Source organism: Gossypium arboreum, chromosome 10 (assembly GCF_025698485.1).
Source record: "Gossypium arboreum isolate Shixiya-1 chromosome 10, ASM2569848v2, whole genome shotgun sequence".
NCBI classification, from domain to species: domain Eukaryota; kingdom Viridiplantae; phylum Streptophyta; class Magnoliopsida; order Malvales; family Malvaceae; genus Gossypium; species Gossypium arboreum.
Window position 1 is genome coordinate 118,562,418 of NC_069079.1, and position 19,013 is coordinate 118,581,430.

At 35.7% G+C, this 19,013-nt stretch overlaps 1 protein-coding gene across 1 annotated transcript; it reads right to left on the reverse strand.

Annotated features, from left to right (window-relative positions):
- Positions 1–14,509: 14,509 nt before the first annotated feature.
- LOC108488869 (6,7,8-trihydroxycoumarin synthase-like) lies at positions 14,510–16,508 on the reverse strand. The gene is made up of 2 exons (XM_017793150.2): positions 15,520–16,508; positions 14,510–15,411 (listed from the first exon to the last, which is right to left on the reverse strand). Exons 1-2 carry the CDS (start codon positions 16,417–16,419, stop codon positions 14,800–14,802), a joined length of 1,512 nt encoding a protein of 503 aa, XP_017648639.1. The 5' UTR covers positions 16,420–16,508; the 3' UTR covers positions 14,510–14,799.
- Positions 16,509–19,013: the final 2,505 nt, after the last annotated feature.

Genomic DNA, 19,013 nt, shown 5'->3' on the forward strand with positions numbered 1-19,013 from the left:
AAAAGGTAGAAGAGCTCGAAACAGTACTGCAAAACAGTGAACTCCAGGTGGAACTATTGGAAGCAAATGACGTGCGATAGGATAGAGATTACGTCATGGGCGAAGCCGTGGCTCAGATACGAGAAGTGGCCGATCATTTACAGACCTTAGCCGTTCAGGCGAATGTGCTAAGTGTGAAATATGAGTTAGAGTCAGACCGGGGTCGTGAGCTGGCTTGGCTTCTTGAGAGAGTTAAAATTTTGAGCATCAAGGCAAAGCCGTATATATGATCTATTTTATGTAAAGGATTTTATTTTCTAATAAAGTTATTCTAAATGGAATTGGATCAGAATCGACGCCTTTTTAGTTTTGCATTTATTTCATGCATTTGCATTACATCGCATTATGTGCATTAAATTTCAAAAAAGAACCCTGATTAATTAGAAATCATATTATTGTTACCTTGGAACATCACTAATACACACGGAGAAAAACCAAAGCTATGGATGAAAGGTTGGAAAAATTGGAATAAATGCAGAAGGAGATATAGGATCAACTGCAAGTACAGATGCAAGTACAATTGGCCAAAATCAAACAGGATATGAGGGATCATATGCTGGAATCTCAAAGGAATATGATGAACCAATTGACCCAGATACTGATTAGAGGGCCAGAAAAAATGGAAGTGTCCCATGATCAATACTAGGGCGATAGCGAGAACCTTACTTACCCTCCAGGTTTCACCCTAAAGAATACCCAAGCACCACCACAAAGGGTATCTGTCAATATCAGACACCAATTTCAGACTGGTACTTCGGTACCGATAAATTTCCTGACGGGCTCGAGTTCTAACCCCGAAGACAATCAGGCAAATCTTGTAGTCCCTGACCTCAATGATGTAGCGAAAGTAGGAAGGGCAAGAGCGGAACTCCCTAAGCAACTGGAAGATCGGTACAAATGGCTGAAGGAGAAATTCAAGGCGTTGGAAAGTGTTGATTATCATTGTGGAATGGATGCTAAGGAGTTGAGTCTGGTCCCAGATTTCTTACTCCCTCAAAAGTTCAAAATATCGGAGTTTGAAAAATATAATGGGACTAGCTGCCCTGAGGGCCACATTACAATGTTCTGTCGGAGGATGACGGGATATGTCAACAACAATAAGTTGTTAATTCACTGTTTCCAGGACAGTTTGACTGGGGCTGCGGCCAAATGGTACAATCAGCTGAATCATACCCAAGTTACATCATAGAAGGACTTAACACAGGCTTTCATGAAGCAATACGGTCATATGATGGACATAGCACCTGACAGGATCATGTTACCGAACATGGAGAAAAAGTCAAGCGAAAGTTTCAGGCAATACGCTCAGAGGTGGAGGGAAGTCGCTACACAAGTCCAACCGTCACTGCTGGAAAAAAAACAACCATGCTCTTCATTAATACCTTGAAACCACCTTTTATTAATCACATACTGAGAAGCGCAATTAAGAGTTTCGTGGACATAGTGATGTCCGATAAAATGATAGAGAATGCGATAAGGTGTGGAAAGATAGAGACTGGGGAAAGCACCCAAAGGTCGGCCCTGAAGAAAAAAAATGAAGTCAACAATGTGAGCACGGGTTATGCAAAACCAATCACGGTAAACCAACTGAGAACGGTAGCCATGGGCCAGTAAGCCTCGCCAAGACAAGAGCCCAATGCAAGGCAAAACACGAAGAAGCTCTAGTTTACTCCCTTTCTAATAACGTATCGGGAGCTGTACAAAAGTCTATTTGATGCACACGTTGTGTCCTCTTTCTACTTAAAATCGATGCAACCTCCATACCCCAAGTGGTACGACACAAGTGCTCGATGTGAATACCATGTAGGAATCACGAGACACTCGATAGAGAACTGCACCTCTTTCAAAAGGTTAGTCAAAAGGCTCATCAAAATGAGTGTTGTGAAATTCGATAATGCACTTGGTGTAGGAAATTTGTTACCCAATCATACTGATAATGGGGTAAATGAGATAGTCGATAATATAGGGAGGAGAATCAAGTTGAATGTGGCAGAAGTAAGAACCCCGTTGAGAAAGGCTTGGAGGAAAATGGTGAAAAAGGGGTTAATCACGCAAAACTTGGGGAACAAATCCCGAGAAGTGAAGAACTATTGTGAGTTCTACGGGGAGAAAGACTATGAGATTCAGAGATGCAGTGAATTCAGGGCCCTATGCTGGGTCTAATGGACAACAAGGAGCTATATTTCTTTGAGTTCACTAAAGGAGAGGACGTGTGCACCATAGGAGGAGGGTCGATAGAGAAGGTCTGTGAGGCTAGTCGCCTGGTGGTAATTATCTCATGACTAAGGATCTGTGAAGCTGGATCAAAAGTTACACCAAGAGTCGTAATCCAGAAACCCGTTTCTTTTCCTTATAAGAATAGCCAAAGAGTGCCTTAGAACTATGACTGCAATGTGACAATCTCGGGAGATGAGGGCCCGGTCAGCACGCCAAATACAAAAGCAGAGCCTAAAAAAGGGAAATCCTTAATTATCGAATCGAAAAAAAGAAAGCTAGAGCTACCTGTAAATGAGTCGGTAGCTGAGAATGAAGCTAAAGAATTCTTGAGGTTCCTAAGGCACAACGAGTATAGTGTCGTGGAACAACTCAGAAGCAGCCAACTAGTATATCAGTACTACTCTACTCTTAAGTTCGGAGACGCACAGTAATATGCTAGTGAAAGTATTAAATGAAACCTATATCGCTAACGACATTTTGGTAAATAAGCTAGACTGCCTTGTCAATAACATAAACGCCAATAACTTTACCTCTTTCAGTGACGATAAAATACCGCAAACATTACCACTCGCTGCAAAGGGTATACATTACCGGGGTACTAATTGACAATGGATCGGTATTGAATATCTTGCCCCTATCCACATTGAACAGGTTGGCTATAGATAACTCTCATATGAAGATACGCTAGAACATAGTGAGAGCATTCGACGGCACCAAAAAGAAAGTAATGGGAAGGATTGAGGTACCTCTTTTGATCGGACCAAACACATATGAGGTAGACTTCCTAGTGATGGATATCAGGCTTACTTATAATTGTTTATTGGGAGGCCTTAGATTCACCCGGCAAGGTTAGTACCATTATCATTGCACCAAAAGCTAAAGTTGGTGACGGAGGGCCGGCTGACAACGATAAACACAGATGAGGACATTATCACATCTGTTACCAGTGATGTGTCGTATATAGAAAATGATAGTGAGGCAATAGAGTGTTTCTTTCGGTCATTAGAATTCATAAATACAACTTTCATCATCGAAAGAGGCAAGATTCCAATGCCAAAAATATCCGAAACTACGAAGATGAGCTTGCAACTAACAATTGCAAAAGAGGCATTGCTTGTAAGGGGACTCGAGAAATATCTCCATGGACGGGTTGACGTGCCAATCTTGGCTGACAAACGGGATCACTTTGGCTTAAGGTATAGGTCAGACGTAAATCAAAGGAGAAAGGAGTTGAAAAAGAAGCAAGAGAGACAAAGAGCAAGATTAAATGGGGCAGAGGTCAGATGGGAGCCAATGACCTTCACTCATATATCCAGATCGTTCGTGTCATAAGGAGTTATTCATCCTGAACGGAAACTGACAAGTGAAGAGTCCAAGGAAGATTTGATGGGAAATTTGAGAATCAATGTCATATCTAAAGAGAAAGTGATGGAAGGAGACTTAGCAAGCATTCGCCCTTATGAGCCTGGAAGTGTTCTGAACAACTGGACTATGGAAGAAATTCCTGTAGTTGTTAGAGCTAATACAGAGTAATGTTCAAAATACACTTGTTACTTTAAAGCCTAGAAACAATAATAATATTTTTTGAAATAGGTTCATGTTCAAAACGTCTTTATTTTAATAAAAATGTATTTTTACGTCTCATTCTGAGCATATATTTCTTTTATCCTGAGCAAATATTCTTTTATTCCTGCATTTCATTTATAATCATGCCGTACAAATGAGCTATTCTTAGATTCATTTATTTTTTTATATTCTTTTGTGCCTACAATAGGTCTCTAGATATCAATGACACGAGTAACACTGTTATGGACCTAGAATTCCCTTTTGAGTGAGATATGTGTCGGGAAAGATCTCAGGATTTTGAAGATGGTGGAGACTGTAGCTTATCTCTAAATTTGTTAAGGATGGTAGAGCAGGAAGAGAAACAGATCTTACCCAATAAAGAGATGATAAAGAATGTGACTTGGAAGAGGGGAAAGAGGTGAACATTGGAACTTGCATAACCGAGAAAACAAGATGGGACCTCATTGAATTATTACAAGAGTTTAAAGATGTCTTCGTGTAGTCATATCAGGATATGTCTGGGTTAAGTGCCGATATTATGGTACACCGCATCTCCATAAAAGAAGAGTACAAACTAGTTCAACAAAAGTTTCGAAGGATGAGACTTGATGTTGCAGTAAAAATAAGAGAGGAGGTCAAGAAGCAATTCGATGCTGGGTTCTTACAAGTGGTTAAGTACTTAGAATGGATAGCTAATGTTGTCCTCGTCCCTAAGAAGGACGAAAATGTGCGGATGTGTGTGGATTATAGAGACTTAAACAAGGCCAGCCCAAAAGACAATTTCTTATTGCCTCACATTGATATTTTAGTGGATAATACGAGAGGTTACTCACTGTTCTCTTTTATGGACGGCTTCTCTAAATACAATCAGATAAAGATGCATCCAGGGGACATGGAAAAGACCACATTCACAATTTTTTGGGGAACGTTTTGCTATAGGGTGATGTCATTTGGGTTAAAAAATACAGGAGCAATGTATCAAAGAGGCTTGGTAACCTTGTTTCATGACATGATGCACAAGAAAATTGAGGTTTACATCGACGATATGATTGTAAAATCCCGAACTGAAGAGGAGCATGTGCGAATTTTGAGAAAATTGTTCCTGGGGTTGAGAAAATTTCAACTAAAGCTCAATCTGACAAAATGTACTTTCAGAGCTAGGTTAGGAAAATTCCTGGGTTTCATAGTCAGTGAAAGGGGAATTGAGATTGAACTAGACAAAGTTAAGGCTATAAAAAAATTGCCTCCGCCGCATACTCAGAAAGAGATTTGAGGTTTCCTAGGAAGACTAAATTACATCGCCTGGTTCATTTCTCAACTAACTGAGAAATGTGATCCCATATTTCGTCTTCTCAAGAAGCACAACCCAGGTGTGTGGGATGATGAGTGCCAAAAAAACCTTTGGCAAAGTTAAACAATATTTGTCCAATCTCACAGTGCTAACGCCACCTAGTCTTGGTAGGCCATTGATACTGTATTTGGCAGTATTTGACAATTCAATAGGATGTGTGCTCGGCCAACACGATGAGACAGGAAAGAAAGAAAATGCGATATATTACCTTAGCAAGAAATTCACTGAGTGTGAAATGAGATACTCGCCAATTGAGAAATTATGTTACGCCTTGGTTTGGACCACTCAGAGATTGGGACAGTACATGTTGTACCATACGACTTGGTTAATCTCGAAATTGGTTCCTTTAAAGTACATGATGGAGTGAACCGTTTTGATTGGAAGGATGACCCAATGAGAAATTCTGCTTTCTGAATTTGACATAGTTTATGTGAACCAGAAGGCTATGAAAAGGAGTGCAATAGCAGATTTTCTAGCCAGTAGAGCTTTAGAAGATTACGAGCCTTTAAACTTTAATTTTCCTAATGAAAATTTAATGTATGTGGAAACTACTGAAGAAGGCACTCCAGAAGATCGTCCTTAGAAATTAAACTTTGACAGAGCATCGAACGCCGTTGGTAACGGAATTCGAAATCCGTGTGCAAATTAGACTTTGATTGCACAAACAATACGACAGAACACGAAGCATGTATCATAGGAATCTGTGCAGCCATTGAGCGGAAAGTCAAAGTGCTAGAGGTGTATGGGGATTCTGCGCTAGTGATCTATTAGCTTAAAGGCGAATGAAAAATAATAGACCCCAAGCTGATTAGTTACAGGAAGCTGGTCCTGGAGTTAATTGAGGGATTTGATGATATTGCTTTCCATTATCTCCCACGAGACGAAAACCAGATAGCTGATGCCTTGGCTATGTTAGCTTCTATGATCAGAGTAAGTAAGCAAGAGGATATGAAGCCTATCCAAATGAGTATTTATGAGGCTCCAGCTCATTGCTACAACATCGATGAAGAGGAAGAGAAAGATGACTATCCTTAGTATCATAATATTCTACGGTATGTGAAGAACCGTGAATACCCTGATTAAGTAATAGAAAATGATAAGAGAACGTTGAGGAGGCTGGCCAGTGACTATGTCTTAGACAGGGAGATCTTGCATAAAAAGAGAAAGGATTAGGTGCTACTAAGATGTGCAGACACTGTTGAAGCTAAGAAAATCTTGGAAGAAGTCCATTAGGGTGTTTGCGGGACGCATACTAATGGTTTTACAATGGCCAGGCAAATCATGAGATTCGGGTATTACTGGTCCACGATGGAAGGAGATTGCATCAGTTACGCCAAGAAGTGCCATAAGTGCCAAATCTATGGAGACGAGATTCATGTGCCTCATTCACCTCTTCATGTTATGACTTCTTTATGGCCTTTCTCTATGTGGAGCATGGATGTCATTGGATCAATCTCACCAAAAGCTTCTAATAGATATCGATTCATTTTTGTGGTCATTAATTACTTTAACAAATGGGTAGAGGCTGCTTCATACGCTAATGTCATAAATTCGTCAGTCAGCAAGTTCGTGAAAAAGGAGATCATATGTTGATATGGCACGCCAGAAAGGATTATATCTGACAACACGTTGAAATTGAATAATAGCATGATAGTGGAGGTCTGTAGTTCAAAATTAAGCATCACAACTCGTCACCATATCGCCCGAAAATGAATGGTACAGTTGAGGCAGTTAATAAAAATATCAAGAAAATCGTGGAGAAAATGTCAGAACTTCTACCGAGGCAACACCCTACTCATTGGTTTCTGGGATGGAGGCAGTTTTGCCCATTGAATTAGAAATTCCTTATCTCCGGGTTTTATCAGAGTTGAAGCTGAACGAAGCAGAATGGATTCAATCCCGGTATGATCAGTTGAACTTGATTAAAGAAAAGAGGCTAAAGGCTATCAGTCATGGTCAAATATACCAGAAGTAAATAATGCGAGCTTACAACAAAAAGGTTCACCCTAGAATATTCCATGAGGTGGACTTGGTATTAAAAAAAATCCTCCCTATGCAAAAAGATTTTAGAGGGAAATGGATGCCAAACTGAGAAGGACCTTATGTGGTAAAGAAGGTTTTTTCTGAAGGAGCGCTGATATTAATTGAGATGGACGGTAAGAGCCTACCTAACCTAGTAAATTCGAATTCAGTTAAAAGGTACTTCACTTATAGGAAAGGTTAAGGTGAAAACCCGCAAAGGGCGCCTGAAAAAAAAAAAGGGGGGGGAGGCTGAGGTGAAAACCCGCATAGGGTGCCTTGAGACCAAATGAGTTTTGAATTGAAAACCCGAAAAGGGCAATTCAAATTTCAATCAAATATGAGGCATGTGGTAGTCTTGCTATGCTTGAATTAACAAGGAGGAAGTATGCTACGTCTTGGGGTATCGACAAAGTACTCTAGATCTCCTAGGCACATGACAAGCTCAAAATGGTCCTCGAAAAGTTCGTACAGAGAAGCTTAGGCTGCGTTATCTGGGGGCACTTATTTTTTTCCCCCTTTTACCTATTTTTGTATTCTGACAATGTTAGCTTTCTTTGATTAATCCATTCTTTTTGGATTTTGGTTCCTAATGAATTTCAGTTTTGTCCATCTTTATAATCTTTTTCAAGCGCTCGTACTGAAATAAGAATTAATGGACTAATAACACTTTCACAAAAGGAGTTTTGCATATTACTCTGGAAGCTTCTAAATAGGGCAAGAACTTGAAACATGACAATTATTTAGAACTCACCAAGCCTAAGGGTTAGAAATACTTGAGAAGTAAAATCTAAATTATGACTACTACTTCAGATTTTCTGTTAAAGATATCAGTTAAACAAGAAAACATATGTCAGTGGTATAATCCAGACAAACAACGAGCAATAATAGCCTAAACGTTAAAAAGGCATTCTCATTCTACATTCATACAAATGTTATTCATAAACATCTAGTTAAGAGCATTTGACTCATTCTGATCATGGCATCCTAATCATTAGGCATAAGCATAGGCCCATGAAATCGATTCTACAAGTATGTTCCTTAGAGGACGATGTAGCAAGATTGGTTGAAGCTACAAATTTCGACCAGCCTTATCTCCTTGAGGTAGCAAAGGAGCAGGCTAAAGATTGTAGATCTTATCTCTCTGAGATAGCAGTGAAGCAGATCAAATACGACAAATCTTATCTTCCCGAGGTAGCAGGGGAGCAGATTTAAGCTACAAGCCTTATCTCCTTGAGGTAGCAAATGAGCAAGCTAAAGATTGTAGATCTTATCTCCTTGAAGTAGCAGTAGAGTAGATCGAAGACGGTGAATCTTATCTCCATGTAGCGGCAATGGAGCAGATTTAAGTCACCAGTCTTATCTCCTTGAAGTTGCAGCGGAGCAGACTGAAGATAGCGAGTCTTATCTCCTTGAAGTTGCAGTGGAGCAGATTGAAAATAGCAGATCTCATCTCCCTGAAGTTGCAGCGGAGTAGATCAAAGATAGCAAACCTTATCTCTTTGAAGTTGCAGAGAGCAGGTTGAAGTTATAGATCCCATCTCCCTAAAGTTGTAGCGGAGCAGATCAAAGATAGCAAATCTTATCTCTCTGAAGTTACTGAGAGCAGGTTGAAGTTACATGTCACATCTCTCTGAAGTTGCAGTGGAGCAGACTAAAGATAGTAGATCTTATTTCCTTAAAGTTGCAGCGGAGCAGATCGAAAATGGCAAACCTTATCTCTCTAAAGTTGCAGAGAGCATGTTGAAGTTACAAGTCCTATCTCTGAATCAGCAATGGAGTAGAACAGGCAATAGGATGCAGTGGACTGGAATGAAGCTACGAAGAAAGGAGGAACACTAAAAGAAGGCGAGACTCGGCAAGGTCAGGCTAAATTGGTCTTTCGTAAAAGTTTTTGCTCCATTCTCGTTACATGATAATGAGCAAAAAGGGATAACTGTAGCAAGCCCAATTAGCCCGGACCCATTTTACAACCCAACACCCCAATAACCCAAATTAAATACCCAAACAAAAACCAAAGACCTAGGCCCAAACACAACCAAAACCTTAGCCCACTTAGCACTAACCCACAACCATCAGGAAAAATAGAAAACCCTAGGTGCGCCGCACCTAGGTTTGCTGCCTATGCTCCCTTGCTCGCTGGACGCCACTATCCCGCGACGTGCGCTGCTCCACCATGCCACGTCAGTGGTATGTTCGCTCACGTACCTGCAAATATGCAAAAATAAGTTTTAAAGATTGGCTATAAAAGCCAATATACGGATTTTGTAAAATATACAGGAAAAAAAGAAGACAAGAAGAGATTCAAACATATTTTTCTCAAAAAAAAAAAACAGCAGCAAGCATCTGAAGAATAGAAAACCAACAATCAAGCAAAGGTGTGAGTTTTTTTTCGAAACTTTTTACTATTATTATTTTTTATTTTATAAAATTATTTACATATATTACATATTAAAAATACAAAAAAAGGGAAAATTTGGCGCTGGAGCCTGGACGGACTTCAGGCCCATAGAAAAAAGGGGAGAGGGGGTTTCTATTTTTTTAAGGAGGAAAGGAAAATGAAATTTTCAAAAAAAAATTGGTATTTATAGGTCTCCCAATACGACGCCGTTTTGGGCGAAGCATAGGCACCAAAACGACGCCATTTTAGCGTAGCTAGTGTGCACGACCCGACCCGACTTGAGGATCTGCGTGTTTTCTATGGAGGGGCTAATTGCACATTTATTCCCTCCGTTTTTTATGATTTTACAATTAAAGTTATTTTTATTTCTAAATCTGCCCCACGGTTCTACTGCAGTTTCAATTTGATCCCCTGGCAACGGTGCTTTTTGGGAGAAGGGATATTTATTTTTTTGGTCCCTCCCTGTTTTGCGCGTGTTTTAATTCGGTCCTTCCCTTCTCTTTTATTTTTGATTGGCCCCAAAACTTCTATTTTCAATTCAATTTAGTTCCTTTTCTACTATTTTTACTATTTTATTGTTAAATTAAGTTTTATATTTATTATTATTATTATTATTATTATATTTATTATTATTTTTAGTATTATTATGTCTCATTATTACTGTTACTACTATTTTATTAGTATTGTTATTATTATTATTATTATTTTATCACTACTGTCATTATTATAGTATTATTAGTATTATTATTACTATTATTTTTATTATCATTATTTTTTTAAATCATTTCACCCAATATTTCGCTAATTCATATGTTTATTTGTTCACTTTCAATTTAAATTAAATTCTCGCTAGAATTTCCTTTGTTATATCATTTATTATTTTATTTATGTCGTTTTTATTTTATTATTGTCCTCATTATTATTATCTTATTATATATTATCCTATTATGTACCTATTCATTTATTTATTTATGTTTCTATATGCCTGCAACTTTATGTTATTCGCTATTATTATTGTATTTTTATTATCATTATTCGCCAATTATGATCATTTTCGTGTTTTAACTGATTTTCTATTTTAAATGTTACATTGATTTTATCTTCTAATTTTTTTTTATTTTTTACCCAAACTCATAAAAAAGGATTTTTCAAATAAAGTCAATATTTCGTGTTTAGAAATTCGAGAAATTGTGCCCTAACGTGCGGGGTTTCGGTTTTTTATTTGACCAAATAACTAAATATCCTTTTAACTGCACGTTTTAAAAATCATGAGATGGTCTCAGTTTTGAGGGCTTAAAATGTCATATCCTAACATACTGGATGTAATATTTTATTCCTTCGAAACGAGTGCGTCTTAAATTCCAACTCGAGTTATTCAAACACTCTTTAAAAAGGATAGTATTTTAAAACTTTTCAAACTTTTGGCATTAGGACATTAGTTAATCAATCTGGTACCAATCTTGGGCATGACGAGGGTGCTAATCATTCCTCGTACGTAACCGACTCCCGAACTTGTTTTTAATATTGTAGGCCAAAATTAATATTTTAATAAAACAAAAATGTTTTATAAGGTGATCCGATCACACCTAAACAAAAAGGATTGGTGGCGACTCCATATTTCGTTTTAAAGTCGATCCCCGTTTTTCAAAATAAAAAAGGTTTCGAAACCTCCCTCTTTTATTTTTTTAATTATATTATTATGTGAGATAATGCTTGACACAAAAAATTTATAGAAATTTTCCTGTAACCAAATTTTACCCCACTGAATTTTTTTTTATAAAGGTTTAAATGAGACAACTTATAGTTAGAGGTTGTGTACTCTTTTTCTTTCATTAGATTTTTTTCCTATGGAGTTTTACCTATTAAGGTTTTAATGAGACTTATTTTCGTTAATAGATATTCATAGAGGAGTTCTATAAAAATTTCATAAGTGAATATTCTTCCAACTACCCCAGTAATTATATAAATGACCTTTCAACTCTAAAAACTCTCATTATTTTATGTGTCCATTTCAAACAAAACAAAAAACTTATTTGTCTAAGAGTGTGTTTGATAAACTGAAAATTGAAGTGTTGAAAAATTACGTACGAAATTTTAAATTTTAGAAGTACTGAATTTATATTATAAAATTCTTTAATACATTAGTCAAAATTAAGTACTGAAAATAATTATTTTGTTTGATAATATATAGTAAATCTTGATTTTGAAAATTCATTATTTCATTATTTTAATCTTTTAATATGGTATTATTTATTTTATTTTGAATAGCTTTGGATAAACGTTAAAGATAATTTTAATATTTTAATATTTAATAAGATGAGGAAATAATTTGTTTCAAAAATAAAAATTTTGAAAAATAGAATCAAATTAGTATTTCCGAGGATTAAGTGTAATTATTTACTTACTTATCCTATTCAATACTTTTTGATTGAATTTTTTAAAGTAAAAAGTTAATATGGTTATCAAACACAATTAAAAAAAAATTAAACACACCTTAAATTATAATTAATTCCTACTTGCCTAAAAAATAAATCCCTACTTTGTTAGTGTTATACCTACACCACAAACCTCAATATGTGCCCATTGTGAAACCCAACACGTGTTCTCTAGCAAAGTTGGGTCTTCAACGAACCACACGTATCCAATGCTAAGTTGTGAACCTTAATCCGACAAACCTCATGTACTGCGCACCTTCGTCAAGCATATGTGAGGTACACATGAGAAAGCTTAGTCATTACTTACCAACTGTCCTAAGACGTCATATCCTAAGACGTTACATCACCACCACTATTAAAGGATTAAATCAGATCACCATGTCAATAGTTCCTAGGCACATAAATAGTCCTATCCCCCACTATAAAAGAGCCCATGCAATAGCTCATTGGGCTCATGAACACCTCCTACGTCTTTTTTGTAACACCCCAAACCCGGCCTAGATGTTATGGCCGAATCTAAGAGTGTTGCGAAGAAGAGTTTTGAAACTGTTTTTATTTCGAGAAAAACTTTATAAAGTTACTTGTTATAAAATGTTCACATTTTACAAAATATATTCATTTACTTGTTTATTATCGAAACCGTTATGAGTTTATTCATTCACCAAAACATAATTTGTAGTGGAAATATTAAAAGTCATTATATTTAAAAACCCAGTTCGTGTTTCCAGAAAAACCTTTGTTTGCGTAAAACCGTCGTTTTCGTAAATCGTTTCAACAACAATGCAGGATAGAAAACAATCAAAACCAAAATCAACAGTTAAAACCATACAGTCCAGAAAGTCCCTAAAATTACAACTCTCAACTAAATCCAGAATTTTAAAAATACCGAAACTGAAAGGCAATTTTATCTAGTGGTCACTGCTGAGTCTCCATCGCACCGACCTGCCTAAATTCGAGGGTTACCTGTACAGAACAGACAAAAAGATGTGAGTTTTCATAAACTCAGTATGTAACCCAACAGAGATAGCCATGCAACATACACAGAATCACATGTGCAGACAGATACAGATTTGAACCTAAGTCCTTAAAAGATACAGATATCAGATCAGATAAACAAAATATATATACAAAATCCTACCCCCATTCTCTACACACCATCTTCGACCATCCCATCACACCATGTGTGGTTAGAAACACCCACCCATCCCTACAGACCATATAGTGTTGATGCTACACATAACAGAATAATATACAATCAAGCTGCTAGAATATAGGTTAAAGGTCGCTGTACAGACCACTTCCTCCGCATATACAAATCCCACCCCAAACACAAATATAAAATTAACAGATTAACATGCTTAACATGCTCGTATACAGATAACTTACATACTGAAACAGTACGATCAGACATACATATCTATTTCCTACTCAGATCAGACTATCAAAATATTAGATCATATGGAAAAGGGTTTATTTAGCCCTTACCTACCTTACGGTAGGCCCACAGTCGATTGAATTGACCAGTGCGACTTTAGGGAAAATTCCAGAATCTTGGGCCCACACGCCTAGATTGGCCTTGCCTGTGTGGCCCACACGGCCTGGCTCAAAACCCACATGCCCAACCTGGCCTAGCCCGTGTGGCCGTATTGTCATCACACAGTCGTGTCTTGCACATGACCTTACCTTTGACAGTCACACAGCCGTGTGTCGCACACAGCCAGTCACACGCCCATGTGGCGTCAACAAACCAAATTTTTAGCTTTCGTGGAACCTCATTTTCTCGTGTTTTAGGTACACACTTGGTACGAATTTGATGCGAAAGTAATCTTAAGCCCTTTCAAACCTAAAAACCAATACCCCAAACATCGATTTAGCAACCAAAATACAAATTCACAATAGAAATTCAACAATGCCCAAGAACTCACGGCAGACGATAAACCCCTGCTAACGTGTACTAAGCTATTGAACTGCAATTTTCTGCCTTACAACCTTCACCTAACACAAGACTTCCAAACCCATCCAAACTCTCTTAGACAACCGAGACAAAAATTAACATTTACTCTTACACGAGGATTCAAACACAAGACCTCCAGCAAGCTAACTCCGATATGAGTTTACAAACAATATAACATAAGTCTACTCAGTAGGAATAAGGCTAGGATAGAAAATAATAGAGTTTGCCAAAAGTAAGACTTAAACCCAATGCCTCATACACACACTTAAAACACTTAACCACTAAAGCAGATACATATTTTATGTCAAGATTTACAGAAACAGAAATAAATTATTCAATGCGTTCCATTCTTCCTCTCCTCCAAAACTTCTTACCAAAAAACCTCCTACTTTAGTGGCCAAAATAAAAGTTTCTGGATCAAATTACACATTGAAATAAAATTCATGTATAAATTTAATATTTATCCCTAAATTTTTATTCAAAAATATGTATATACCTACTAAATGAAATTATCTTAGAGATTTAGATACTTACCAAACTTCCAACAATTTTATTTCTAATTTTCGCACTTTCCTTCCATTCTTCATGTATTCAAATTAATGAGATGGCAGCTTGACAAAGTGAGGGAATGCAATTGTGTACCCTCATTTACAAGTGACTCCACTAAACTGAAATCTGAATTCAAACATAGCGGGTTCATTAAACTTGCATGGTATGACTAAGACCTTTGATAAGCGTTTTAAGATATGGTTGAAACAGTACATGGTGCGAGATAGGGCAATTAAGCAGCAAATAAGTCACTATAACGGTACATTGATTAATCATAAATCTTTCTAGCCATAAGGATAAGATCATTTTTTTTTAGCACAGCAAGACCAGGTACGGCATCAAAGTCCAAATCTTCTTTATTCATCCCAGTTGGCATTTCCCAATCAAACTTGTAAAGAAGATTAGCAAGGGCAAGCTCCACTTCTGCAACTCCTATACACATTCCTGGGCAAACCCTTCTACCCGCACCAAACGGTAAGAACTCAAAGTTCAGTCCTTTGTAGTCAATGGAGCTGCCAAGGAACCTTTCAGGGCAAAACTCTTCTGGGTTTTTCCAAACTTTAGGATCTCTTCCTATTGCCCATGCATTCACATACACCAAGGTTTTAGCAGGTATTTGATACCCACCTATGTTGCAGTTTCTGAGTGTTTCTCGTGGCAATAACATTGGAGCAGTTGGATGCAGTCTAAAAGTTTCTTTTACTACACCTTTTAGGTAAGTTAAAGCCTGAACGTCATCTTCATTTATAAATCCCTTTTTTCCAACCAAATCCCTTACTTCCGCTTGAGTTTTCTTCAAACATTTTGGGTTTTTCATGAGGGCACTCATGACCCAAATCACAGTGGCTGCGGTTGTGTTAGTTCCAGCAATAAACACGTTCTGCATAACAAAAAAAGGTAAAAGGAAAAAAACAACCATGGTTATATTATATATGTGCATAAAGTGTGTAGCTAATGATAAAAAATAGAAAAGTGAAGATGAGATGACCATAAGAATAGCTTTTATATGATCTATGGTAAGATCAAATGGAAAATCACGATCCATCCTTATTCGTAGTAACACGTCAAGTAGGTCTTCTTCCTGTGGTATTATCCTATTCGGATCAAGATGTTCATCAATGAGTTGTTGGTAGAAGGTATCAAGTTCTTTGAAAGTTTTTTCAAGACGAGTGAGAAACCCAGTGAATCTATCTACCCAACCCATGAAAGGAAAATAATCAGAGAAACTAAAGGATGACAACATGGCTTCACTTTCTTTGTGCAGCTCGTTGACCCTGCTTCTTTCAGCTCCACCATCGTATCTCTTTCCGAATCCTATTCTGCAAATTATTGAACGTGAAAGGCACATCATTGACTCACTCAAGTTAACAGGCTGAGAATCAACCGATAATTGATATATTTTTTCGACCAGGCGACCTACTTCGTCTTCTCGGATGGGACGATACTTTTTCACTCTGCTAAAGAGATGTACAACACTAAGTTTCCTCATCTCCTTCAAATAGTCCGTGTACGGTGAAAAAGCCAAATCCAAGGCGTTGTAAGATAATCTCGTAGCACCACGTAGTCTAGGCCTGCTGCAAAAGTCGAGGTCATGGGTTTTCAAAACCGCTTCAGCCATTTTTGCTGAAGAAACTACAAGGGTTGGCTTAAATCCAAATCGCAAGGACATAAGAGGACCATAGTTTTGAGAGAGTTTCCAAAGGAAAATATGAGGGAGGAGTGAGTTATCAAGCATCAGCATATGTAAGTGACCAATGAAGGGAAGACCTGGAGGGCCTGGGGGAAGATGATTAAAATTGCCATTGTTGTTAATGCTATGTTTTAGCAGAATTATGAAGAGGAAGAAGGGGAGAGCTAGAAGAAATATCATAAATAGTGCAATTGCCATTCTGTTCCACTCAATCTGTTTGAAACTTTTGGGAAAGATTTACAATTAGAATAGCATGTATTTTGCTCTTTTGCTTTTCATGGGCATTGGTTTATGTGGTGGATTAGAAATCCATTTTACTATTATTAATTTTTTATTAAGTTTGATGTCACTAAAATTATTAAAATATTTTTTATATAGAAAACAGTAATAAATATTAATATAATGGTGTTTTTATATTTTCATATTTTTAATAAAAAACGCATGAATTTTAAGCATGATTATTTTAATCAAAATTTCACTTAATTTTATTTTATAAATATATCTTTTACATAAATATTTTTTCAATAATGGGTGTTTCAACTCAACAATGACTTATCAAACAAAGGTAAAAATGTCATTTACTATAAAAGAAAAAGTAATTTAAAAATAACCAGGTAGATATGTCGTTGGTCATTAAGATAGTTTTAACCGGGTGAACGTTAAATCTTAAAAGTCAACTTGTTTTAAAATTTTAAATATAAATATTAAAATTATATAGTTTAATAAACGATTTGATCTAATGGAATTTGATTCGTGTAATTATACATATAAAATTTTGATTATAGTTTATATGTATATATAAAACTTTAATTTTGATTTATCTATACACTTTAAGGAAATAAATATATCAATTTATTTTTATATTTGATAAATATAATTTATTACCTATGCAATAATAGTAATATATTGATAATTGTGTTAATAATTTATAAAAAATTAAATTAAAATTTTATATATATTCATATATCATTACATATTTAATTACAATTCATATATAATTTTAATATTTACCTCCAAATAAATGTTGAAGTCAGGGTAACAATTCAATAGCGTAGAGGACCTAAAACCAAAATTGCACGAAAAGTCTACTAAACTAATAAATGCACAAAAAGTCTATTAAGCTATTAGTTTAGTAATAAAATACTTGTTTAATTCCAATTTTCAAATATCTACTCTCAAATAAAATACTTGTTTAGTGCAATTAAGAAAAGGTAGGCCAAAAGCAATCAATATTCTCAATAATTGAACTATGAGCAGCCCTAAAAGTCACTGTGTTTTTAAATTTTTAAATTTTTACAAAATGGTCTAACTTGTTTTTAAATGCTAACTAGTTAAAAATAAAAAAAATTAATTTTAAGTATTAATTTTATATAAAAATAAAAATTTTGTGTATATAGAATACTTATAAATTATGATTTTTGTTTGAAAGTATTGAATATAATTATTTGTTTGATAATATATTAATTTTTATTTTTGAAAATTTATTATTTTATGATTTTAATGTTATTAATATGGTTTTTCTTTTGAATAATTTTGGTTAAAAGTTAAGATAATAATTATAATATTTTAATTTTTAATAAAATGATGAAATAATTTGCTTCAAAAATAAGATTTTGAAAAATAATATCAAATTAATATTTTCAACATTAAGTGATAAGTAACTATCTACTTACTTATCTTATTTAACACTTTTTTTTGTTAAATTTTTTAAGTAAAAATTGATATGATTATCAAACACAATTAAAAATTAAATGTTGAAATTTTCTATTTTTAATGAAATGAAAATTTTCAATAATTTATTCAGCACACATTAAATTAGAATTAATTCCCACTTCTCTCAAAAATAAATTCCCACTTCATTAGTGTTATACCTACATTGCAACCCCCAATACGTGCCCCCCGATGAAACCCAACAAGTGATTTCCAGCGGAGTCAACTCTTTAGCAAACTACACGTATCCAAATCGCTAAGTTGTGAACCTTAATTTGACAAACCTCATGTATGACGCAACTTCGCCGAGCCTATGTGAGGTACACATGGGAAACCTCAATTGTTGCTTACCAATTTTCGTAACGGCTAGTTCTAGATGTTACATTACCACCACTGCTAGAGGATTAAATTGGATCACCATGTCAGTAGTTCTTAGACACATATATAGTTATGTTTGTTTAATCTAGTGTCCTAAGTATAGTATTTTTGGGTAAGTATATTTGTAATTTTTTGAACAGATTAATTAATAAAATCATTCATGAATATATTAATACTTTGTATTATTGTCCTCAAATGGTTTTTGCTTTGTATTATTGTCCTCAAATGGTTTTTGCATGCAAAAAAAAATGGAAGCAAATGTTGCTCATTGGTTGTCTAATGTTTAACTAATACTAAGTGATATTACGTGGCCGGATCGTAATATAGAAAGACAAGTTGTATTAGTAGACGAATCTAAACATGTCCTTAGTCTAATTGGAAATGAGAAAACCAATTGAAAGACTAATTCTATCAAGTCTAATTGGAGAGATATTTTGTCTTAGGCATCGGACTGGATGACTCCTAGAAGATAGAGACATAGATGTCACTGACTAGATTGATAGTACATCAGACAAGACCTAAGCAGAATAGGTCCTAAATTCGTTCATGGATTTATTCACTTGTGAGGTTCATACTGACATACCTAAGTCTTGAGTGGATGATGGACTATGTATATGCATGACTCGTACACTTTAATGTAAGTAACAGCCTAAGTTCGAATAGATAAGTGTAAGACCCAATTTTAGCCCGGGCCCAGATTACAA

Coding starts and splice junctions, on each gene's coding strand:
- LOC108488869 (XM_017793150.2), bottom strand. CDS start 16,419: ATGGCAATTGCACTATTTATGATATTTCTTCTAGCTCTCCCCTTCTTC. Junction 15,412..15,519: donor ATATAAAAGCTATTCTTATG/GTCATCTCATCT, acceptor TTTGTTATGCAG/AACGTGTTTATTGCTGGAAC.